Consider the following 25,585-nt stretch of genomic DNA (forward strand, 5'->3'; position numbering starts at 1 on the left):
ACTAGCTTGTTGGAACACGGTCCAGGAATGGAATCGTGTAAGAACACTCCAAGAAAACAAGACAAGAGTCTTGTGACCTCAGTTGCTTCAAAACACAGAATTGTTCTTGGAACGTGTTTTTGGGCCCCTCCCAGGTGTAAGGGATAGGAATGAGTTTACTTTAGATTACTCATTGTGGCTTGCTGCTGTTATTCCATTAAATGTTTAAACTAACCTTTATATGACTCTTTGGAAAAACATGTTTTTTTATGTCACAGTGTGACTTGTCCTTGTGACTGTATACAGCCTGAACTCATGAGAACTTTACTCATGTGATCTTTCTTTCTTTAACAGACTTAAAAAAAAAAGATTTAGTTATTATGTATAGTGTTCTACCTGTATGTATGCCTGCGGGCCAGAAGAGGGCACCAGATCTCATTACAGATAGTTGTGAACCACCATGTGGTTGCTGGGAATTGACCTTAGGACTTCTTCAAGAGCAGCCAGTGCTCTTAACTTCTTAGGCATCTCTCCAGCCCTTCATATGACCTTTCTTAACCCTCACAGTATAAGCTGTCTGAGGCTCTGAATGAAGTTGGTTATTGCATAAGACTTAGTCTGCCTCATTTACCAGCTCCTTTCATCCAGGTCTCACCACCTCCAGAGCGGTGACATTAGTAGAGCTACATCGTTACACCCTTATTTTAATGCCTTTTCAATGTTCACAGTAATACATTAACTCGCCATTTTATAAGAGGGAGAACATTACAGCTATATCTTTATTTTTGGTATTAAAGCCCCTTGATATAGCCAGCACAGTGTCTGTCTGCACACTGCCATGCTCTCCGCCATGATGATAATGGACTGAGCCGCTGAACTGTAAACCACCCTGAATTGCATGTTTTCCTTTATAAGAGTTGCCGTGGTCATGGTGTCTCTTCACAGCACTAGAAAACCTAACTAAGACAACTAGCATAGAAGGCAAGAGGTTTTCTCACTAGTTAGCCTGAGGAGCCTTTCCTTGGAGTCCATCTGCCCCTGCTCTCACATGCCAGGCACTGAGGTAGGGTATAGGGAGACGTTAAGTGTCACTTCCATGAAGGAATGACAGTCAGGTAGAATAGAAAGACTGTAGACAGATCATTTCATGGGGGTGGGCAAGAGGTAGGAGAGGCAGGAGATCAGGGAAGACGTCTAAGAAAATGATGAAGATGCCTGAGCGAAGGAAGAAGGTGGCAAGAGGTGTAGGGACAGGGAGAGAAGGGACGGATGGCACTGAGAAATCAGGCTGAGTCGAGGTAGCATCTATTCATTTTACCAGAGTATCCAACGTGACGCAGAGAGGGCCAATTGGAGTTATGGACAGTCGGAGAGAGGCTTGCTCCAGGCAGGAACTACTAACAGCACATCTAGTCACTATCTAGTCCCAAAGTTCATGAGAACCGTAGTCCCTCCCCAGGAAAATGCAAATAATCACAACATTCACCTGTGATTTTAGGGTTCTCATGGACCCTCTGACGTGAACAAAGCATACCCGACTGTGGGCAGCTGCAGAGTGGGTAGTGTGTTCGGTAGAGACACCACATCAGGATGGAAGGCTTCCTTAGCCCTTGGGAACACACTTCCTGGGTGTGTCCTGTCATTGGATCTCTCTCTCTCTCTCTCTCTCTCTCTCTCTCTCTCTCTCTCTCTCTCTCTCTCTCTCTCTCTGTCTCTCTCTCTCTACCACATAAGAGTCCAGCTCCAGGGAGACTTTCATGACTGGCATTACCCATACACACTCATCCCTCTCTGAGGCCTTGGTAGCTTCACAACATTACTGGAAGTGATTGGAATGGCTGCATCTGTTCATGGGTTGCTCCTTACTGTTATTCTTTAGGGTTTTATTTACATAGGACCTACTCTACCAACTCTACTGCTGACTGTATAGCCATAGGTAAGTTACTTAACTGTTCCTGCCTCAGTTTCCTCATTTGAAGAATCAGGATATAATACCGCCCTGATGGAGCTGTAATGGTCAGATGAGTTAATACATGTAAAGCCCCTAGATCCAGGGCAGCACACACGTGCTTGGTGAGTGTTAGCTATCATTGTCATCTGAGGTCTACAGTCTTATGATACCCAGGCATTGCATCTTTGCTGGTCTCATTTTCTAGCACACCAATCATGTGAAGTATGCAGTTCTGTTGTCACCCTTCCGAGGCAAGGAAAAAGGAAAGTGAAGATGATAAAAATCTGGAATGATTTCAGGCCCGGGCAGGCCTCAAAGTCTCCTCCCTGCCTGTATAGGACAGGAGGCAGGTCTGTGTCTCCTCATCCTTTGTCAGCTGGCCCTACCCCAACCTGTCCCTGCAGACACAACACAGGAGGAGTTAGGCTAGGTCTGAGGGGATGAATGTCTCAAGCCTGCACCAATCCAAGAACCTGGTGCAGTGCTACTCTGCCCACACATCTACTACAGTCCCAACACTGCAGATAGCATTGCCACTGTCGCCTTCTGGGAAGGTAAAGTGGTCTGGTAAGTAGGAATAATTGGCACCAACATACATACCCGCCCCAGGCTCCTTCCCACTGCCACCACCAGGGCAGGACCCCCAGATGCATCACCCACCTGGAGTAATCTTGCATGTCTGGGTAGCTACGGAGAATTTCTTAGTTCCCCTCTTCCCCACAGTTGCTGTACATTCTCCAGTGCCCTGAAAGAAAAGAAAGAGACTATTTGCCCAAATCTTTCTTTCCAATGGAGACATCGAGCTTGTTTTTGTTGTTAAATGTGACTTAAAGAAAGTTTTTTTTTTGAGACAGGGTTTCTCTCTATTGCTTTGGAGGCTGTCCTGGAACTTGCTCTGTAGACCAGGCTGGCCTCAAACTCACAGAGATCCTCTTGCCTCTGCCTCCCAATGCTGGGATTAAAGACATGAGCCACCAGTGCCCAGTGAAAGTTTTTTTTCTAATGTAGTTTTAAAAAAAGATTTGTTTCTATGTACATGAGTACTTTGTGTGTATATATGTATGTGTGCATGCATCTGGTGTCCATGGAGTCAAGAAGATGGCATCAGATTTCATGGAATTAGGGTTACAGATGGTTATGTGTATATTGTTTATGATTTAATAAAGCCACTGAAGATCAGAGAAACAAAGCAGTCAAGTTACCAGAGAGCCCTTACCTTTACCAGGGATAGGGAGATCCTGTCCTCAATGTGGCTGGAGACTACTTGCTCAAATTCAAGACCCTACTCCTATCTGCATCTGTAGTGTTAGGATTAAAGGCCTGAGCTCTGTTTCCCTTTTAGACTAATTCACTCTCATGTAGCCCTGGGTGGCCTTGAACTCACAGAGATCCATCTGCCTCTGTCTTCTGAGTTCTGAGATTAAAGGTGTGTGCCACCACTGCCCAGCTTCTATGGCTGACTAGTGTGACTGGCTTCACATTCTGATCTTCAATGACTTTACTAGATCATAAACAGTATATCACCACAGTTATGGGCTCCATCTGGGTTCTAGGAACCCAATTCATGTCTTCTGCAAGAGCAGCAAGTGCTCTTAGCCACTGAGCCATCTCTCCAGCCTTCTAAGTTTTGAGACATGAAAATGAATATTTATGTGACCTAGTGATTGCTTCCACAGGTCACTGATCTTCATGGGTTAGGGAGAGGCAGAGTCAGACTTCTAAACTTGAGCCTTGATATGGAGATCTAGAGAGGCTTCTCTGCCACCAAGACAGCCACTGTGCCTTGGGACCAACTGGCTAGGCTTCCTCCCTGATATCCCTTTCAGTGTCAGTGGGGTCACACTCTTTATATAAACTTTAGTTTAACCTCTTAGAATAGCCTGCTTCCGTTCTTCTGCCTGCTAGTTGCTCCCTCTGCCCTGGTGCCTCTCAAGGCCTCAGTTTACCCTCCTTGTAGAGATAGACCACAAGTACTTAACAGGTTACTGTGAGGAGTAAATGTGCTAACACACAGAAAATGCAATTGGTGCTTACACCGTGGCTGCCCGCTGTTAGTGGTAACAATGGTTTTTGCCTTGTTCTTCAGTTTTATCCACTGTACTGAGCATCAGGAGCATTTGTGTGAGGCTAGAGCTCATCCCAAATACCTCCAGATAGCTCTGAGAGATTGGATGTGCAGGGCATAACAACTGCCAGACAAGCTCACTGAGGGGCGGAGCCAGCATGGCAATCCTAATTTGGCGTACAGTGCTCTTTTACAGCCATGGATGACCACAGTGTGTAAACAAGCACTCAGGAGGATGCTGACATCTGATCTAAGAGGGAAATCCAAGCCTGTGAGAAGAGAAGGGACTTGCTTCTCGGGCAGATAATCACCTGCCATCCCCTCTCACTAGTGCAAGGCAACTGTCAGGGGCTAGAGCCAGTGTTTCTTTAAGACACCTAAATTGTCAACAAGATCCTTTGTATAATTTATATTGTTTCAGCCTCCTGCAGCCAGTGAGAACAATGTTGTCTCTTTTTAATAGGGTAAAGTACCTACAGATGGCGGCCAAGGACTTCCTGCCACTTAGAGCCAAAGTCAAGATTTGTACCTCTGCCTGGTATAGTTGATGCTCCATATTCTTCCTTCACTAGACCTTGAACTCAGCCCAAATGTCTGGGGTCAGACACCCAATCTTGGTTGATTACTACGACCACCTTCTCATGAGTGGACGGCAAGCCTGGTTAATGATTGGCATGCTCCTGGTTGCTTTGTCATCTCAAGAGTTTAGAGATAATGTGGCTAAATTTTCTATGTAGTAGGAGGGTTATGTGCATCCTTCATGAACAAGCTAAATAATATAGGTCATCCCCTTGTACTTAAAAAAGTCTGCAACTGATGAGTGGGCAAGGAAGTTGGTGTATGTACATAATGGGAAGAACTGTAAAGAATTAAAACTCGTCACTTGAACATGGAAGGGACTGGGAATCAGCAGGTTAGTGAAAACATGTAGGTACAGGACATCAAAGGTCAACAGAGGGTGATGTCACGGGAGCTAGGAGCGGAACACCAGTCACCAGCAGCTGGCAAGGCTGGCAAGGATCACTGAGTGACAATTTGATAGGAACCGAGTGAAGACAGATAAGAATTTCATGTTGTTCATTGCAGAATGGCTGGAAGGATTTTGAATTTTGTCACCATAAAGGACTGATGACTGCCCAAGGAGACAGGTGCCCCAGCTTTAAGCAAGTGCACAGGATCAAATCGTCAGGTGTACCCACCACGTATATAAGTTTAACACGTTCGTTTAAATTCATGAAACCCAGAGGATTACATGGAGAGGGCTGGGGCTTTTGCATAAAGAGCACACTTACCGCCTCCTCAGCATCTTTGAAGTCGCAGTCCTGCCAGGTGAGGCCACTTTGGACAGAACAGTTGCCCTCCTTGATTTGATATTTGAAGGAATAAAATATCTCAGAGCCAACCTGGGGAAAGCAAAGGTGACACGTGGAGTCATTCAGTGGAGCCAGCAGCAAGTATGTGGGACCGGACACATTACAAACAGTTGTCCAGATCAGACTCGAGAGAGCTAAGTGTTTACTAAAATATGAAAGCTTACATTCAGATAAACACTCCTTGGAAGAATGGCCATAATATACTTATATCCTTAACAGTTCCAAAGCGGTATCCATAGTAAAGCCCTGCCCTCTTTTTGGTAAAACCTAGTTTGCGTGTACATGTGTGAGTCTTCAAATGTCAGGTTGGAGCTAGTGCAAAGCCTGTAATCCCAGGACCATGCCTGGGGGACTGAGACAGGAGGACCTTGGGTTCAAGGCCAACAGAGCACATAATGAAGCCCTGCCTCAAAAAACCCAAGGGCCAGGGTGCAGCTTAGGGTGTGGCTGACGTGTGCCCTGGCCTGGCCTCCCAGTGACAGGGAGGGGAAGCAGACTACACGGCATTGTACAACGAAACGCCCATGTACTCCATCCATCATCCAGCCAAGACATTAGTGGACTGAGGCCCCAGAGTGCCTGGAAGCAGAATTCACACCATGCTGGAGTGAGAAACAAAAGCCTTCATTTTATCTTCAGAAAGAAACACATAAGTCTATGTCCACTAGGGTTTTCTTTTCATCCTCACATCATATGACTGGATTTTATTTTTCTGCTGAAGTAACTTGACTTATCCAAAGAAAGAGTCTTTGAAAGTAAAATTTATTATTATTTATCTTTTTGAATGTTTTTTTTTTCGAGACAGGGTTTCTCTGTATTGTTTTGGAGCCTGTTCTGGAACTGGCTCTGTAGACCAGGCTGGCCTCGAACTCACAGAGATCCACTTGCCTCTGCCTCCTGATGCTGGGATTAAAGGCATGCACCACCAACGCCTGGCTTTTTGAAAGCTTTTACGTTTTAAAAAGTTTTTGTTTTATGTGTATGTATGTTTGCCTGAATGTATGTATATGTACTACATGTGTGCCTGATGCCTATTGTGGCCAAAAGATCTACCAGATCCCCTGGGACTAGAGTTATAGACCATTGTGAGCTACCATGGGTGCTGGGAACTGAACCCACATCCTCTGCAAGAGTATCCAGTGCCCTGAACCACTGACCCATCTCTCCAGTCTCTAAACTTTATTTATTTTAAAATCTTTTTGTTTGTTTGAGACAGGGCCTCCCTGTGTAGTCTTAGCTGTTCTAGAGCTCACTCTGTAGACCAGGCTGGTCTGGAACTCAGAGATCCACCTGCCTCCTAAGTACTGGGATTAAAGGCGTGTGCCACCGTCACCCAGCAGTTTTTTCTAAACTCTTAAAGATTTTGTCTTTTTTCCAATTTATGGGTCTTGACTGCATTGGTCCCCTGCCTCAGTGCACCAATGCAGAGATGAAAGCACAGTAAAAGCTAGCTGGAATGGGCTGGGATGTAGTTGGGGAAGCCCTTGCCTAGGTCCTGTATTTGATTCTCTGGTACGACATAACCCTGACACGGTGGCACATCCTTGTAATCATAGCACTAGGGAGATGGAGGCAGGACGATGAAAAGTTTAAGTTTACCGTCATTACCATAACAATTTTGTGGGTAGTCTAAGGCTACATGACACTGTGCCTCAGCCTCCCTGCATCCCTCCCAAAACAGAAGAAAAGTAATGGAAACACTGCTATTAACCTAGAAGAATCAGCCACACTTACTGGGTGATAATCACGTGGTCCAAGCAATAATGCCCACTTTCCTTACTCCCTTTATTCATCTCCATACAAAACTCTCACTTCAGGCTGGAGGACATTGAGTTCACAGACCCAGTGCATTCTCCTGTTGCAAGCTGATTAAGTGGCTGGGTTCCCCGCTATGTCTCGTCCCCTCCTGTCCTCCACCCCCATACCAGAGAGCACAGATTTATAAGCAATTTCACGGTTAAGCAGCCACTCACTATTTTAGTGCCCTCAGTCACTCGGTACAACACGAACTGGTTGCCGCTTTGGTTCCTCGAGTTATACTTCTTCAGAGCCGCGTCCACCGCCTGAAATAAGTCTTCATCATTGCAGTCGATTTTCTGGGAGACTCCTTCCTGTGTTAAACTTGGTAGCAGCCTGGAGCACAGGAACAGGATAGCAATTAGCTTCATGATTTAAGTTTCCCTCTCAAATGGCAGGGGTGGTTTTGCCAAGGACTAGAAGTCAGTTTAGAAGCTGCTTTTAGCAGCTTGTCTAGTCTGTCCTGTCCTGCCTCTCCCTGCCTCACCACTGGAGCCCTATTTGGATTCCTGCCTGTCACAAGCTGTTTGTCCTCTTCCCAAAGAACAAACACAACTCTGCACGCTGTCCAAGCAGGTTGCAGGCTGGAACATTGCGCCACAGGGGTTGTTGACCACTGGTTTGCCTTTGGAAAGAATGTGGGAGTGCGGTGCCCGTTTTCAAAACGTTGCACAACTTTGTACAGTGAATTAGAGCAGAAACCAATAAAAGAGGAGCTAAAACCAACAGCCAGTTCCGTTATCCTCTTGTGACTTTACTGGACCGGTTACAAAGGTCTCCGCATGCGTGAACAATGAGGCCAATGTCCGAGCACCTCCCACACGGAATTGCTTGTGGGATATTGATGTGTGCGGGAACATGCTGCTGTCAGTTCTGCTGCGTTCCTGAAAAGCTCAAGCACAGAAAGAACACTAGCACATCTGAAAACCAGCTCAATTCTACTAGCTCAAGTAAAGAGGGAAGGGAGGGGCCAGCAGGTAAAAGCGCTGGCCTCAGGAGCCTCAGGCTCACAACTTGAGTTTGGTGCCTGGGAGTCAGACCTCTGGCACACATTTGTAGCCCTGGCATTCCTCTGTAATCCAGGAGGGGGAGACATGCGGCTCACCAGGAAGCTCACAGGCTGGCAGCCAGGAGTACGAGAGCAGGAGAAGAAGCAGACCTGTCTCACTAAGGTGAACCATGAGGCTCCCATTCCTGAGACGTCTCTGACATCTACATGTGGGCTTTGTGTGCCGCCTCATACATTCTCAGCCTCACTCTCATAAACACACACACGATAATAATAACGAAGAAAAGAAAGGAAGGACAGAGGGAGGGAAGGAAGAAGAAAAGTGAAAGAAGAAATAAAAGAAAAAAATGCCCAAACATTGAATTCTGTGTGGTCGATGGGAACCTCTAGTTTGCAATGAAGCCTGCCTGAGAGACCCTGAGGTGGGGTGTTGTCACCATGGGTTTAATGGTGACTTTATAGGAGCAGGCAGGAACAATACCTTGGCTGGAGATTCTAGATGGATGTCAGTCTGGCTCTACTCCTGAACTTCTATGTGACTGGGTCTGTGCAGGCATGTGTACATATGCCAGTGTGTGTGTGCTTCATGCCTGGCTGAGTGCATGTGTCTGGGTGTCAATGAGTGTGAGTTTATGTTTGCCCATGTGTGTGTTTGCGAGTCAGTCATAACCTTCCCATCTTAGTTTCTTCACCCAAAGAATGTGGAAATCATAGTATCTTTTTTTGTTTGTTTGTTTTTGAGACAGGGATTCTCTGTGTAGCCTTGGCTGTTCTCGAACTCCCTCTGTAGACCAGTCTGGCCTCAAACTCTCAGAGATCCACCTGCCTCTGCTGCAATTAAAGGTGCGTGCCACTACCTCCTGACTGGAAATCATAATATCCTAATGGGGGTTGTTTTGTTTTGTTTTCCTTTTTGTTTTTCCACTGGAAATCCTTTTATATAGGCAAGTTTTGAAAGTGAAGACAGAAACACTTAAGCTTTCATGTGAATTAAGCAACCAAACACCACAGGTCACAAAAAAAAAAAAAAAAGAAGGTGGGCTTTGAAGAGAAACTAAGGCAGAGAATGCAAGTCTTTGACTTTAGTTTCCCTGAAGTCAAGCGTGGAAGCAAAAAGTTTCTACAGTTAGAAGGCTTATATAAATTGCGGATTTCAATTTTTGTAAAACTCAGAATGAGATGTTATGCACAGAACAAAAGACATGTCTAAATGACATACAAGGCCACCAAAAGTTATGACTATTAATACCAAAAAGAGAAGCTTAGTTGTGTAGCAGACTGAGTAAAGGTGTGGTATCCTAATAAGTTCAAGACTGTAAACTATTCCACAAAAGAGGCAATGATGGACAGATTATGTAGGAAGACATGTGCTCCTGGTTGGTACAGTGTCTACTTTCTAATATGCGGAAATGAATACAGACTTTTGTAAAAGTTTGCACAAAACCACTGTACTTCCAAAAAGGCACAGAGTGAAAATGATGGCCGGTGCACATGCACACCCATTCACGTCTTCACCAAAAGGGCTAGCCCAAGACTGCAGACCCGAGGAAGAGCGCTGTTTCAACCAGAGCTGCTAAGTGCCGGAGTCACACAAGTCACGGCGGAAGGGCAGATGGCGCCCAGGTAAGAAGCTCTTGTTATAGCTGGAGCAGCAGGGCTAAGACAAGTCCAAGCAGTCATTAAAAGCTTCTGAATTGGGCTGGAGAGATGGCTCAGCGGTTAAGAGCACTGACTGTTCTTGCAGAGGTCCTGAGTTCAATTCCCAGCAACCACATGGTGGCTCACAACCACCTTGAATGAGATCTGGTACCCTCTACTGGCATGCTGAAGATTGTATACATAATAAATAAATAAATAAATAAAATATTTAAAAAAAGCTTCTGAATTATGTGACTTGTCTTCCAACCCATGGCCAAAAACTTCTGGCTTCCAAAATCCAAAAGGAAAACATGGAATAATCAGTTCAAGGGAGGTCCTATTAAATAAGAGCAGCATAAAAAGCTGTAATAATGATGCAAGGAAAGCCTGAGCATGAAAGCTGTAATGCTTGCTACTTATTGGAGCTAGCCCTACACCAGGATGCAACATGTACAAGTACTGTTGCATTAATTACTTACGTTGCAGTTACACATCCCCCGTATCAGTGTATAGTTAAACCAGCCAACACCTCCATATGTGTAGGTTCCCCCTATCTTGTCAATTGTGATACAAAATATTCTTTGAATTTCTAACAAGTCTGGTCAGTACACTACTTATTGTCTTATTGTAGGCAGTGTTTTTAACTAAATTCTACTTTGCGTAACAGTATTTTCTAAAGAATGTTTGTTAGTAAATCCTTTTAGCATCAGTGTTACTATTTCAAGTTTCTCCTACATCAAAATGACTCAGATAACAAATAAACAAATCTATCAAGCAATATCCATGTTATATCCAACATTTTTGGTTGATACTTATTTTATAAAGCCTCTTTCAACCTATTTTCTGTTTTCAGCAAATGTTTATCATAACACATACATACATACACACACACACACACACACACACACACACATTGCCCTTGTATCAGGGGCATAGCAGAGTACACAATTTAAGATTACAGTTATGCATTATCTTAGATTGTAACATCTGACTACATGGGCAATCCAAGGCAAGTAGGGTTGGCTGTTGCATTGTTCTCCAAAAGGTTGGTCAAACAAACATGTTGAGTACACAGTAGGGCAGCAGTCCTAGGTCTTCAGTGATTGCAAGGTGTATTATTAACTCTGGCTGCAAGGTCCAGCAAATGTTCCAGATTCTTAGAATATAAGAGATGTTTTCACAGTATTTCTTCATCATAGGTAAGTTTCCAGGTTGAGTGGAAGGAGGAAGCAGAAGAAATAGAGGAGCTGGGAGATGGGAGGGCGAGGAAGTGAGTAATGTGCACTATCAGGAAGGACTTGGGCCACCGTGAATGTTTCCAGAACACCCAGTGGGCAAAGAATATGGCTTTGGAGGAGGCTGACCGGAGTTCTACAGGTTACTGACTGTGGTGGTTTGACAGAAAATGTCCCCCATAGGCCCACAGGGAGTGGCACTATTAGGAGGGTGGCCTTGTTGGAGTAGGTGCAGCCTTATTGGATGTAATGACGCTCCTTACAGGGCTGATGCTTTTGTTTGTTTCTTGTTTCTTGTTTGTTTTGTTTGAGATAAGATCTCCCTATTATATAGCTCAGGTTGTCCTGGAACTCACTGTGGCTGGTTTCGAACCAGCAGAGATCCTTCTGCCTTTGCCTCCTGAGTTCTGGGCCTTACAGGTGTGTGCCACCATGCATGGCTTGTTTCCTGCTTTTATTGCTATTGTTTATCTGTAGAAACTGCATTAGGATATCTATTCAACTGAATCAGGGCTTTCAATATCTATGCTTTTCAAGGTGTATTTTCATAAACTCAAGAAACATTTGTCAAAGTGCTTTATAAATTAGAAGATGAGTTGGGCGGTGGTCACACACACTTGGGAGGGAGATGAAGGTGAATTTCTGTGAGTTTGAGGCCAGACTGATCTACAGAGCGAGTTCTTGCATAGCCAGAGCTACACAGAGAAACCCTGTCTCAAAAGACAAACAGGTAAACAAACAAGAACAGCAAAATACAGAAATAACAAAACGAATCTGTGGGAAAACAATATTTTGGGTTATTAATCTGAGTTTATTTGTTCTTGGCTATCTGGTAGCCAACTTTTCTCAACCCTTCACAAGGGCAGCTGACTCCAAGTTCATGCTTCTGTAAAAGAATGTGGTTCCCTAGGGCAGCATTTAGCTGGCCCCCATAGAATGGTCACACTGGTTATTTCTGGTCAGCAAATGTTCTAAATGGTTCCTAGAACTGGTCAGTGCCCGTGCCATGCCGGTTATTCAGTATTTAGAGTGCTAATGACCACTGGGGCTGGGAGGTGGAGGAAATCTGAAGTTGATTAACCTGGCTCCAGGTGTGGGAGTTCAGATTTAGGAAGAGAATTAAAGTGGAAGAAAAACAGCTGTTTAACACCGCACATCAATAGGGCAAACTCACCTGAGACTAGAGAGAAGCCATCTTGTGGAAAAGAGATGGGAAGGACAATGGGAGTGGGGTCTAGGGTTCCTGAGATGCAGAGGCCTGCCCTCCCTTCTGGAAACACAGTTTGGGCAAGATCCCTGGAAGTGCAGTGGTGCACATCATCTCAGCACTCTTGTCCCTTGGTCATCTAGGGACTCCTTTATCTTTAGTTGGATATAGAGGTGACCGTTAAGCTAGCCTCAAAGAGGGCTGTGCTCATGCTGATGGTCCTCTGTGTCCACCCAAGCACGGCACAATGTGGTACAAATTTGCATGGGGGGAGGCAGGCTTCAGGGACTCCAGAGAGGACAGGCTTAGTTTCCCCTTAGCCCAGGGGAGTGCCTTTGTGAGATGGGAATTAGTTGGAACATGAATAACATTTCTTGAACATCCGAATTTATGCTAGTGATTATGCTAAAACTGTCTTTGCAACTTATAGCCAGTTTTAAGTGCTTTGTAATGGAATTTAGACTGACAATCATTAGGAGACAATGTGAGTCGCTTTTTTTTTAAAAGTAATATATACTCTTTTGGTATGTCCATCGTGGTGGTTTGATTGAGAGTGTCCCTAAGGCTCAGATATTTGAACATTGGGTCCCTAGTTTGTGATGGTTTCTGGGGATGTTTAGGATGTACGGCCTTGCTGAAGGGAGCATGTCATTGGATGCAGTCTTTGAGATTAAAAGCCCCATGCTACTTCTGTTCAGCTCTTTCTGCTTTGCACATATGATGTGAGCTCTCAGCTTCTAACTCCTGATGCCCTGCCTGTCGCTTGCTGCCACACCTCCCTGCTATGATGGACTGTCATCTCTCTGGAGTCATAAGGCAAAGCAAACTCTTTTTTCCATAAGTTCACTTGGTCATGGGATTTCCCTACAGCAACAGAAACTTACCAGCTAGAATTAGGGAGCCAACCCAAGGAAGAGAGAAATTCTTAGAGATTTCTCATCTGATGCAGTACCCAGTGACGGAATTCAACTCTGGTTCATAGCATTGCTGTCTTTCCTCTCTTTTCCATTTGTCTGTCTGTCTTGTCTTTCCCATACTTCCCTAAGTATGAAAATGAAGTTAAAATAACCACACCTTTCATTTCTTACTGTTTGCATTTTATTTATTCAGAACATTGTCCATTTTCTTCCCACCAAGGAATCAGGTTTTATTTTGGAAGCATATTTGCAAAAAACTTCTGAATTTGTGGAAACTCACTCTTGAATTTCCCTGGACATGCCTCGGAGGCAATCTCAGGGAAGGATTGAATTTCTGGTTGTAGGGGATTGTTGCAATGTGGTGGCGAGAAGCTCGGGAAATTGGCTTCAGGACTATCGAGAACTTCACCTGTCCTTAGTGGAGGGAGTCGGTAGATATTTCCGATTCCTTGGTGATGGAAAGGCGAGAACCCTTTACCCGAACTTCTTTTTCGTGAGTGGCCATGTGGTGGGCCATGGCCCCGGTGATACTGCCCTCTGAATCCTGGGCTGTTAGAAGGTGGATCACAGGGTCCATAGTCATGGAAGTCATGTCCATGAGAAGGGTGTCCATGGGGAGGGTGTCCATGGGGATGGTGTCCATGGGGAGGGTGTCCATGAGGAGGGTGTCCATGTGGAGGGTGTCCATGGGGAGGGTGTCCATGGGGAGGGTGTCCATGGGGAGGGTGTCCATGGGGAGGGTGTCCATGAGGAGGGGGCCCATGGGGAGGGTGTCCATGGGGCGGGTGTCCATGGGGAGGGTGTCCATGGGAAGGATGTTCATTACAACTGTGATTATGAGGGGGTCTATGGGTTCTGTTGGTACCAAAAGGAGGGGAATGTCGAGGGGGTGGTTGTGGAAGGGATCCTCCTTGAGGTGGTGGTCTGTCTGAGTCCTCTTCTCCTTCTGGTGGAGGTGGGTAGCCATGCTCATATGTCTTGTGGGTATGATGACGACCCCTGGGTTCACTGAACTTGCAGGAATGTTTGCCACAAGAATGCTCATGGCCCCAGTGAGGCTTTATGTCACTCGTGTTTCTATGCTGGTAAAGGACACAGAAAAGTAAATATAAGTATGTAAGAAGCTATTTTATAGGCTTGACTTAGACTGGAGGCTCTCAAAGATTTCATGAATCAATTTAAGAAGTAGGATACCAAAAACTCTTTGAATTTAAAAAATATTATTTTATATGTGTGGGGTTTTGCCTGCATATATGTCTGTGCACTGTGTGTGTGTGTGTGCGCGCGCGCAGTGCCTGCGGAGGCCAGATAAAGGCATCAGATCCCCTGGAACTGGAGTTACAGACAGCTGTGAGCTGTCATGTGGGTGCTGGGAATTGAACCCTGGTCTTCTGTAAGAGTAGCAACTATTCTTAACCACTGAGCCATCTCCGGTCTTGTTCTCAATTTTTTTCTAGCCAAATGACACTTAAAATACCAAAAAAAAAAAAAAAAAAGAAACCAAAACCAAAACCCTGTCACTGAATAACATTATAATTTCCCAACAGAAATGCTATTTTGACAAGTTAGAAAGATAATCTCAAAAGTAAGGGTGGCCCTATGGATATGTTGTTTCATAAAAAAATTGTATTAGCGCGGGGTGTTGTTGGCGCATGTCTTTAATCCCAGCACTCGGGAGGCAGAGGCAGGAGGATCTCTGTGAGTTTGAGGCCAGCCTGGTCTACAGAGCAAGTTCCAGGACAGCAAGTGTGCTACACAGAGAAACCCTGTCTCGAAAAACCAAAAAAAAAAGAAAAAAAAAAAAGAAAAAAATTGTATTATTCTTGCCAGGCAATGGTGGTGCATGCCTTTGATCCCAGTACTGGGGAAGCAGAGGCAGGGAGATCTTACTGAGTTTGGGGCCAGCCTGGTCTACAGAGCTATACACAGAGAAACTTTGTCTTGAAAAACTAAAAAAAAATTGTTTATTCTCATTTCAATGAAAAGTGATGAAATCTATGAAGGAATGGTACCTGTCTATTAAACTAGCATTTTATACTGGATCTGACATTCCTAACACAGTCCCAAGACACTCTTCCAGAGGACAGTCACTCTTCCAGAGAATAGACAGACTATCTTCCAGAGGACAGATGACACTTGCTCTCTAAAACCTTGACTTTAGCTCTTTTTTAAAAACAAACAAACAAACAAACAAACAAAAAACACAGAGTCTTTCTCTGTATCTCAGGCTGGCACGGAACTTGGCTGTTCTTCTATTTCAGCTTCCTACATGTTGGAATCACAGTTGTACACTAACAGACTTTTAAAAAAATCTATGGTTGGGCATGGTGGTGTACATATGGTTGGCAGATCTCTAGGAGTTTGAGGTAAGTGTGATCTCCATAGTGAGTCGCAGACCAGTCAATCCTACATAGTGAGGCCTTGTCTCAAAAACAAAAACAAAAGCCAAACAAAACAACAAAAAACCCAAATACATGAAATAAAATAAAAATATGGATCCATGTTCTTGGTGACAACAAACCTTCTCTCTCTCTCTCTCTCTCTCTCTCACACACACACACACACACACACACACCATAAAAGCCAAATGAACCAAATGTACTATGTGTGAGAAATTGTTACTTGGCTTGGTTCTGCTCATGACAAAGGGTGATCAGCCAGCCCACCTCAAAGTTGAAGACTTCACAGTTTATGTCAGTGTCTTTTGGGGTTTCCAAGTCGGAGGCTTCTACATCATAGGACAAAAGTGCTCTGCAGAACCCAAAGACCTGCAAAGGGAGATGCCTGTTAGTGTATGTTAGTGTGTGTGCAGCAAATGTGTGTGTGTGTGCATAGGGGAGTGAAGATTTCCAGCTGAGTTAAGCTTTAAATAATAAGTAGAAAGGAGCCAGATTAGTGACTTCCTGGTAGAGTCCTTGCCTGGCACACAGGGCACCTAAACAAACAAGGAAAGCGGAGGACAATGTTATCATACACCCCCTAAGTGATTTATCAAGGTTATCTAGTCAACACTTGGGTAAAGTGCTGGTTCCACAGGTTTTTATTCCGGCTTCTGTGGTTTTCTGCCATGAGCAGACACGAAGACTGTACTTCCACAGGGCTAGGAAGGGTGTCACTGAGATTCTTAGGCCAGTGTTTCTGCACTCAAGACCTGGGTTGCTTGTGCCTGGGAGAAGGAGGAACGCTGTAGATGATGGATTTGTGTAACTTGCAGGTGCTGTGAAGAGCAGAGCCACTGCTAAGACAGGTTTGCTTGGGCTCTGTGAATGTGTCTGTTGACCCTAATGGCTGGCATTCCTGTGCTCTGGAAGGCCCTAAGCCCATTTGTCCAAGGACAAGGAGACAATTCATTTCTAGAAAAAGCTATGCACTGAGGCTGTCTGTATAGTTTTGAAGTCAAGCAAACCTATAACCAGAGGCAGGAGACAATTTGTACAAAAGTTCTGAAATTCAGTGTTTGTAAAATGAGTGTATTATCTACCTACAGATTACAGGCAGCTTTAGTTAAGGGAGATGAGGCTGTTAGCTTCCCCTTCTCCAGCCCTCAGAGTTCTGCACTGGGTTTTTAGCACACAGACACAGTCAAGAGTTTGTTGGTGGGTTTAGGAGAAAGAACATCTTATCTTTTGTGGCTTCTGAGTAGGAATCTAGAACTGGCCCAAGTGGGAAATTTGAGCGGTTAGAACACAAAACAGTAAATGCTTCCTCCCATCTGGCCAGAGAAAGTGATTGTGCCATTAAACCTCAGGAAAGCCCTGGAGTTGAGATCAGAGCCAAGTTGCCATTTGCTGACATTTCCTGGCTAACAGTGCACAGGCAAATGGTTCTGATTTCAGGTCTCTCTGGGTAGGCGGTGATTACCCCTTTAATCCCAGCACTCCACTCCTTCTGAGTTTGAGGCCACAATAGACTACAGTGCAAATTCCAGGACAGTCAGGGCTACACAAAGAAACCCCCATCTAGAAAAAACAAACAAAACAATGACAAAAAGAGATTTCAGGCGTCCTCATCCCGGGGTCACGGAGCCAAACACTAGCATCCCCTCGATGGTATTGCCATGTAGCTTGGCAGACACTTTGTAAATACCAAGGCACCATGTATACCAGCCACTTTCTTATCACTGTGACAGAATACCTATTAGCAATGACTAAAGGGAGGAAATATCCACTTTTATTAGTAAGATCTTCCAACAGATAATGGATCGATTTGACTGGGGAAGAAGTCATGCTGGAAAGACCTGGATCCTAATTCAAACTTGGTTGTGAACCTTGGCAGAACCAAAGTCTTGTCTTCACTTGCCATTTGGAATCCCTGTGGGGGTTGATTCATGGTTGTAGACGACCCTAGTATATGCTGGTTATTACTTCACTAAGACTTTAGTGTTGATGAATTAAAAACTCAATTTCAGGGAGACCAGGCTGTTAGCTTCCCCTTCTCCATGTATATCATATATATGCTAAAACCATTTTCCCATCTGCAAACCAGAGAAAATATGAGTGCTTACCTTCTATGATGGTAGCATGAGTGTCAGTAAGTGAACACATGCATAAAACATTTGGAAGAGCTCCTTCAAGTAGTGAACACTGTCTAAATGACAGTGTTTCACACGGGTGTGTCATACTTACTGGAGGGTATCTGGGGAAATGCTGTGTGGAACAGTTTCTCATAGAGAAGTCCAAGTAGTAATTGGTTCGTTCCCCTCCTCTCTAGAACAGAGGAATCAACACAGTTTCAGGAAAAGCAGTAGATACCTATTAAACAGTATTTCTTAAAGCACCATAGGAATTAAAATGATGAATACATGATTTTTCTATGCTTTCTGCCTTCTAAAAATATACTGTATCAGTGATATGAGATCACTATTTCACAGACACTTTCTAGTATACAGGAATAAGCATAGCAGGGAAAAACACCCTCCCTGAGCGCAGACCCTCATTCTTGGGGGATGGTGCCATTACTGTTTTTTTTTTCTTCACTTCATTTATGCTTTTATGTGTGGGGCGTTTATCCTGCATGTGTGTCTGTGTTCCATCTACACATAGTGTCCAAGGAGGTCCAAAGAGGGCATTAGATCTTATGGAATAAGAGTTATAGATGGTTGTGAGCCACCATGTAAGTGCCAGAAATCGAACTCAGGTCCTCTGGAAGAGCTGTCAGTGCTCTCAACCTGTGAACCATCTCCTTAGCCCCATTGCCACTGGTTTGATGTGTTTCTCCTTCTAGGCTTTGCCCACATGCAGGAATACATAGATTTTTAAAAAATACTTTGTATGGGAAGTATTGGTCTGCAACCTGCTTATTCCCTCTTGCCAATACAGGTGAACCCAGAACATTCTTCATAGCAAACACCATTATATGCACCCATTGCACAAAACACCATGATCTAGTCAATTTTCCCTTCCCAAAGCACTTGGCAAGGTTGGAGGAATATTTCAGTAGCTAAGAGTACTTGTTGCTCTTTCAAAGGACATGAGTTCAATTCCCAGTACCCACAGCAGGAGATCCAACGCCCCCTTCAGACCTCTGGGAGCAGAGCACACATGGAGTGCACATACATACATGCAAGCAAACCATCATAACATACAGATGAATAAATCTTAAAAACAGATCTTAAAAAGAAGCAAATACCAAACATCAAAGGTTATTCTACCTGTGAGTTCTGTGTGGGAGGCACTAGAATTCATGGCCTGCCAGGCAGGGGCTTTCATTATCACCCACAATGCTGGTCATGGTGAGGGTTTTTGTTGTTGTTGTTTGTTTGTTTTTGTGCTTCCGTATTCTAATCATAATATAAAGAGGCTAAAAGTGGATGGTTTTTAATGCTCGAATAATCCAATCCTGCTCTTGTCTTTCCTTCAGATTTTCTTTCTTTTTTCCTGCCAGATCTTCACTATATCGTCATTGCACTCTCTCTCAAGGTAAAGAAGTTCTAGAAGAGCTGTGCATCGGGATTGCTGTTTGCCAAGTGTCAAAGGCTGTGATGGTTGTAAAGGCAGCTAGCCAGGTGAGCCAGGCACAGCGGGTGTGCCCCTCAGCTCAGCCCTGCCAGGGAGTAGAAACTCACCGCTCTTATAACTCTCTCTATTCGTTCCACTCTGAAAGAGGCAAAGTCGGCATTCTCCCCTTTGTACTTGTCGAGGGCGATATTGGCTTGCTTTCTGTAAGGCTCAGGATCCTCAAAGAAATCCAAGAGCACAGGGCTGTCTTTTGTGTTGCTTAGGGCTGAAGAGACTAAGGAAGAAGAAAGATGGCGATGCCACAGGGTCAGAGGGTCAGCTGCAATGTCAACGCCAGGTCTGAACACAGCACATGTAAGTATGGGGCAGAGGCGGACACTAGGTTGCATATTACAGACAGAGCAACTGATGGTTAAAGTAACTCATGGAGATCAATCTGTCAAGCAGCAGCAGAGACACCCAGCTGTTCTTCCCTGCTGGAACTCGCCATGGCCTCTATCCATGATGCCCTTCCCACTCCAGCCTTCACAGTATGCCGTTTTGGTTGACACTTCTTATCTTTGTCAAGGAGAGAGCTTTAAGTAAAGTTACAGAAAAGGATTCAGTACAGTCTCTCTCTCTCTCACACACACTCTCTCTCTCTCTCTCTCTCTCTCTCTCTCTCTCCCTCCCTCCCTCCCTCCCTCCCTCCCTCCCTCCCTCCCTCCCTCTCTCTCTCTCTCTCTCTCTCTCTCTCTCTCTCTCTCTCCAACCACAGGGAATCACTCTGTAGCTGGCCTCAAACTCACACGTTGGCCTCCTGGCTGCTGGAGTGCTGGCCTGTCCCACCACGCCCTGCTTCTTTCTTTCTTTAAACAGCTTCCTGTAAAAGCTACTGGGTTGGTGCCTATGTTCGGTCATGCTGAAATATGCCCTTTTAAAACTCACTCTTTCAGAGAGAGAGAGAAAAAAAAAGAGGAGCATGGACTCTTGAGCCAACTCTGTAGAGATGTAGATGTGGTCATTTCTGTCATGTCACCATGTACTTCTGAAAACACAGGTTGGAATCTTTGCCAGCCCCAATTATTTTTATCTCTAGAATAGAAAGTTTTACAATGATTACTCCATAGTTTTGTATGAGATTAAACGAAATGATCAGTGCATGATATAATAAATATATAACTACTTTGTACACTGTAGAGTATACTATAGAACTTTTAACTGTTGGAGCCAATTCTTACCAAGTGATAAGTACGCCACAAAGAGGACACATTCTATTTGATTCCAACAAGAATTCTAAATGAGGAAAGCCAAAAGAGGTTAAGTAGCCTGAGCCCCAAGTCACAATTATTTGGAGATACAATAATCAGGCTGGCAGAAGTTCATGCCTGTGGAAACAGAATCTAAACTTGATTCCATTCCAACAGTGTTGATTCTGAGGTAACTGGTAAATAATGAGGCTTGAATTTAACCTCAGGCTGGCCTAAACTTAGACTAAGTCTCTGCAATGGTGTGCACTGTCTCTTTAAATCCCTTTATTTATGTATTAAATCTCTTTATATGATATATAGCAGAGGTGGAGAACTCTCGACTATTTTCAGGAGAGTGAGTACTAATGGGGAATGAAAGGGCAGGGACCCTCTCTGATGTCTGTCATGCTGTTGCCTAATGAACAGCACTGTACGAGCGGGTTCTGTGTTAATTTGAAATTAATTAGTAATTCAACAGATGGTCTTACCAGAGCTTGTGGTGCAGTTATAATTATTCACTCTAAAATATTGAGAATCGTCTGAGTATCTTGTAGCAATTACCTTGCATCGTCCAATCACCTGTAAAAGAGAGGATTTTAAGTCCTTATGGAGCTATGTGCCTCAGATTGCCTATGAGGGAACACACAGGCTGTGTTACACTTTCTCACTTAAGGTGTATTTGGGGATTCCATCAGTCTTGTCCCAGAGTTGCCTTTCCAGCCACTCTGTGTGCACACTACCGGCACCCCAAACCCTATGAGAGCAACTGTTTAAATGAATCATGACCACATCGCAAACATTTTTCAAAGGAGACAGTACTAGGGTCCCTAGATGTATAAGACTCTCACTTCTAGAACTGACATCATGTCTGCTTATTTCTTTGTGCTCTCACCTGTGACCTCAGTAACCGGGTCCAACACGCACAGCAAGGCCATATTCCTCACTGCAACTATGGCCATTATTGCAAACAGGACCACTCTTCAAGGTGCACAATTCCCAGTTCATAAATTCATAGACCGTGTGGTCTGGAAATGACACGGGGTTCCCCTACCTCTACGCTATCACTTTAGAGTTGAGGAGACTGAAGTCTAAGATGATTGGTGATTTGCCCAAGACTGGTAGCTGGTGATGTTATCCCTAGTGGGGAGCAGACACAAGCCCTACTGACTTACCTTCAACAGGATTCTCAGGAATGGCTCTTGTGAGAATACTATTTAAGGTTGACAGCATCTTCATGACTAAAGGCATCAGCAGCTTTTTCTAGCCCATATGTGGCTCTTCTGAGTGAGCAGAGTGGATAGAAGAAACATAAGAGGAACACTGGTCCCAGTTACTTACTATATCAGATGGCCGTCTAGAAACATCTAGAAGACAGGCATCCCGGGATTTTGTGGATAAGACCCAACAATCAGATTCTTTCACATCTAGGACTAAGTAGTAGACGGTGGTGTTTCTCTGAGGATGACAAGTAAGAAATGGGTCAGTAGGATCTGGGAACCCAAAGATATCTTGTTTTGGGTTGCTTTTGTTTTTAATGAAAGCAATTTCTTACTTTCGCTTTTCTTCCTTTCCCTCCCGTGCCCTCCCCTCCCCTCCTCTTTCCATTTTCCTGTCCCCTGCTCCTTCTCCTTCTCTTTCCTTTTTAAGAACAGGGTCCCAGGATGGGAGAACCCAAACTGGCTTGGAATAGATCTTCTGGCTTCACATTCCCAAGCACTGAGGTTATGGGCATAGGCACCATTATGTCCAGCAGCAATCTCCTTTCTTAAAAAAATTTCTTGGCATACCCAAATCTGTGCGGATATTCTATTGTGTCCTTTAATTTACATGTTGAGTAGACATCTTCAAATAGTGATGTCTAAATCCTCTCCTTAAGGACCAGGATGTCTCTTCTCTGGCCTTTAAAAAAATTGCCACTAAATGGCCCTGTTGGTTTGCTCATCAGTGACTTCATTAATCCTTTACTTGGGTTCGGGCTATATGAATGTAAACTGCATGGGCCCGGGGATCATACCTATGACCTCAAAGCTCAGGACACTCAAGAGTTCAAGACTAGCTTGAGCTATTAATAGCAACAGCAGCAGCCAAACAAAACAAAACAAGGAAAAAGATAAAATGAATCTTGCTTTGATCAGTTTCTTTGCTTTGGCCAATCACCAACCAGGATGAATGACTTTTTATTGAAATGTCTCTGTGTCCTGACTATTTCTTTTCTGTTGCCACTGCCTTGGTCTGGTCCTCCTTTCTGAATTCCCGAATACATGAACAGCTTCTTTTTTTTTTTTTTTTTTTGGTTTTTCGAGACAGGGTTTCTCTGTGGCTTTGGAGACTGTCCTGGAACTCACTTGGTAGTCCAGGCTGGTCTCGAACTCACAAAGATCCGCCTGCCTCTGCCTCCCGAGTGCTGGGATTAAAGGCGTGCGCCACCAACGCCCGGCCCATGAACAGCTTCTTAATTCATGTCCCTGTCACCTGCCTCTGTCTCCTTTATCTCATCATGTCCCCTCCTCCCACCTCTCTGTACTGCCATTCAGAAGTAGCGCCATACTCTTCCATCCTATGTCTGACACGTGTGGCAAAGAGCTTGAGGGGTAGAGATGGTCATTAAATTGTTTGTTGTCTTAAGTTCCTGTGCTCCTGTTTTCTGCACTTCGTGGCACCTCCCCGTCTCCAATGCTGTAAAAAGTATAAACTGCTTTATGCGTTGTCTGTAGTTGTCCATGGTCTGGCTTCCCATCGTTCTGGTTTCCTGCTTTCAGGCATTCCACCAGAGAAAATACAGAATATTGTTGCTGTTACTGTTATTGCTGCAGTGGGAGGAATCAGCATCCTCCATAGTCCCTATAAAATCCATTCTAAACAACCATATAGTCTAAATGAAGATAACAAGTTTGCTGGGCTTTAAGATAAGCCTATACTCTCTCTCAGCTTCACACTGAATTTGGGACTTACCAGAGCCGCATTGAACTTCTATAACTCCCTGATTTTTCAGTTGCTTTGCAACACACCTCTTTCGAATTCCCTGCTCTCCTAGAGGAGATAATGTTCTAGAATACACCAATTCAAATCCCATACATCCTCCAGAACCCACCAGCATCTTTCTGTTTCATATTAAGAGATCTGTCATTAAATTGTTCCAGCATCTTTGGCAGGCACATGCTCACAAAATATGTACTATGTTACACAGTTGGCCCCATGTGCATTTAGCAGACTGGGGTTTCCTTGAGGCACACAGCTATTCTAGTTTTTTTTTCAAAGTGGTCAGTATTCCATGGGCTCAGTATAGCTCTTCTAGGTCCTTACAGACTGATGCATAGATAATGATATGATGACATAATGATATAGTAATGATGATGCATAGATAATATGTTAATAACAAATATTAGTTTAGAGGCAAGCCCAACAACATTGAGCGATCCTCAGAAACTAAATAGGAAAGCCTGATCAAAGCCACTCATTCTGCAAGGCAGTCTGCTCAGGGATGCTAATCCCTTTTCCCCTTCACACATGTCTCCCAGCTCAGCTCCTCATTGATCATTTCTCACCACTCTGTCCAAGTGAGCATCAGAGACTCGCAGCAGCTCGAAAGCATAACCATTCCTCCGCCCTTTATTGATCAGGTCTAGAACTTTCTCAGCCGAAGGCTCGGAAGCATCACAGTTGGTGGGACTCAGGGCATGGCAATACTGCAGGGTGACTAGAAGCAATACTGTGGTGAGCACATTCATTGTGCTAAACCATCCTAGGCTGTGGTCCACCATGGCAGAGGACTCTACAGTGACACACATTCAATTGATGAAGGTCTTTATAGAGTTTGGTTGTATAACTGGGGTTGTTCACCTTGACCCCAGGTTCAAATGTCTGTCAACAGTCTGTAAATGATTAGTGGAGAAAGTTGAGACACACACTGGAGAGTGGGTAAGATCATCATTCACACCACCTTGGCAACTGGTTCAGGATGTGTTTGACCCTAAGCACTTACTGTGTTTGTGTGTGTGTGGGGGGAGTTGGAGTTGGAAGTAAGTTTTCTTCTGTCTCAGTTGGAGATCTCTACTATCAGTTGCCTCTTTGGATTATGGCACTAAAATTCCTCAGTGGAACATGGCTGTATTATCTGAAGGAAGTAACACATTCAATAGCCTGGCCCTTGAAGGGCATGGAATCAGATGGGGATTTCTAGCCCTGGCTCTGTTACTTTCTTACTGTGTAATGCTGTAGAACTCCTCTGTTTACTCTCTGTTCTATTGCTGTGAACATACACCATGACCACAGCAGCTCTTATAAAGGAAAACATTTAATTGGGGTGGCTTACAGTTCAGAAGTTTAGTCCACTATTGTCATGGTGGGGAGCATGGAGACTGGAAGATTCACAAGGTGTTGGGGAAGTAGCTGAAAGTTCTACATCTTTAGGCAGCACGAAGAGAGAACCACTGGGTCTGGCTTGAGCAGCTGAAACATCAAAGCTCACCCCCAGTGACACACTTCCTCCAACAAAGCCACACCTACTCCAACAAAGCCACATTTCTTAATCCTTCTCAAGTAGTGACACTCCCTGATGACTAAGCATTCCAATATGCATGAGCCTATGGGGGTATCTTAGTGAAGTTACTATTCCTGTGATGAAATTCCATGGCCAAAAGCAGGTTGGGAAGGAAAGTTTATTTGGCTTACACTTCCACATCAGCATTTATCATTGAAGGAAGTTAGGACAGGGACCCAAACAGGGCAAGAGCTGATGCAGAGGCCACAGAGGAGTGCTGCTTACTGGCTTCCTTCCTGTGGCTTGTTCAGCCTGCTTTCATATAGAACCTAGGACCACCAGCCCAGGGGTGGCACCATCAACAAATGGTTGGGTCCTCCACCATCAATCACTAAGAAAATGTCTTACAGGCTTCCTACAGCCTAATCTTATGAAGGCATTTTCTTTTCTCTCTCTCTCTCTCTCTCTCTCTCTCTCTCTCTCTCTCTCTCTCTCCTTGCCTCCCTCTCTCTTTCCCTCCTTCCCTTCCTTCCTTCCTTCCTTTCTTCCTTCTTTCCTTTCTTTTGTTTTTTTGTTTGTTTTTTTTTTTGAGACCAGTTTCTCCGTGCAGCCCTGGCTATCCTGAAACTCCCTCTATAAATCAGGCTGGCTTTGAACTCAAAGATCTGCCTGTTTGTGCCTCTGGAGTTCTGGGACTAAGGGCATGTATCACCACTGCCCAGCTTGGAGGTATTTTCTCAATTGAGGT

At 44.4% G+C, this 25,585-nt stretch overlaps 2 protein-coding genes across 4 annotated transcripts in view; both read right to left on the bottom strand.

Moving 5' to 3' along the window:
- The window catches only part of Kng1 (kininogen 1), a 33,045-nt gene extending 25,313 nt beyond the window's left edge, over positions 1 to 7,732 (bottom strand). Inside the window, exons 1-3 of one of the 3 annotated variants that reach the window (XM_013114543.3) lie at positions 7,342 to 7,715; positions 5,288 to 5,398; positions 2,591 to 2,675 (exon numbers count right to left, since the gene is read on the bottom strand). In XM_013114543.3, the coding sequence (XP_012969997.1) occupies positions 2,591 to 2,675; positions 5,288 to 5,398; positions 7,342 to 7,536 (391 nt within the window). In that variant the 5' untranslated portion in view covers positions 7,537 to 7,715. Of the gene's footprint in view, positions 1 to 2,590; positions 2,676 to 5,287; positions 5,399 to 7,341 lie in introns of all 3 variants that reach the window. The other 2 variants (XM_005071611.4, XM_040751036.1) reach the window with 2 other exon arrangements.
- A 5,606-nt stretch (positions 7,733 to 13,338) lies between these two features.
- Positions 13,339 to 24,118, bottom strand: Hrg (histidine rich glycoprotein). The gene is made up of 7 exons (XM_005071700.4): positions 23,903 to 24,118; positions 21,696 to 21,812; positions 20,846 to 20,936; positions 19,236 to 19,402; positions 17,797 to 17,877; positions 15,838 to 15,939; positions 13,339 to 14,253 (listed from the first exon to the last, which is right to left on the bottom strand). Exons 1-7 carry the CDS (start codon positions 24,116 to 24,118, stop codon positions 13,402 to 13,404), a joined length of 1,626 nt encoding a protein of 541 aa, XP_005071757.3. The 3' UTR covers positions 13,339 to 13,401.
- Positions 24,119 to 25,585: the final 1,467 nt, after the last annotated feature.

Source organism: Mesocricetus auratus, unplaced genomic scaffold, assembly GCF_017639785.1.
Source record: "Mesocricetus auratus isolate SY011 unplaced genomic scaffold, BCM_Maur_2.0 Super-Scaffold_100008, whole genome shotgun sequence".
Classification (NCBI taxonomy): Eukaryota; Metazoa; Chordata; class Mammalia; order Rodentia; family Cricetidae; genus Mesocricetus; species Mesocricetus auratus.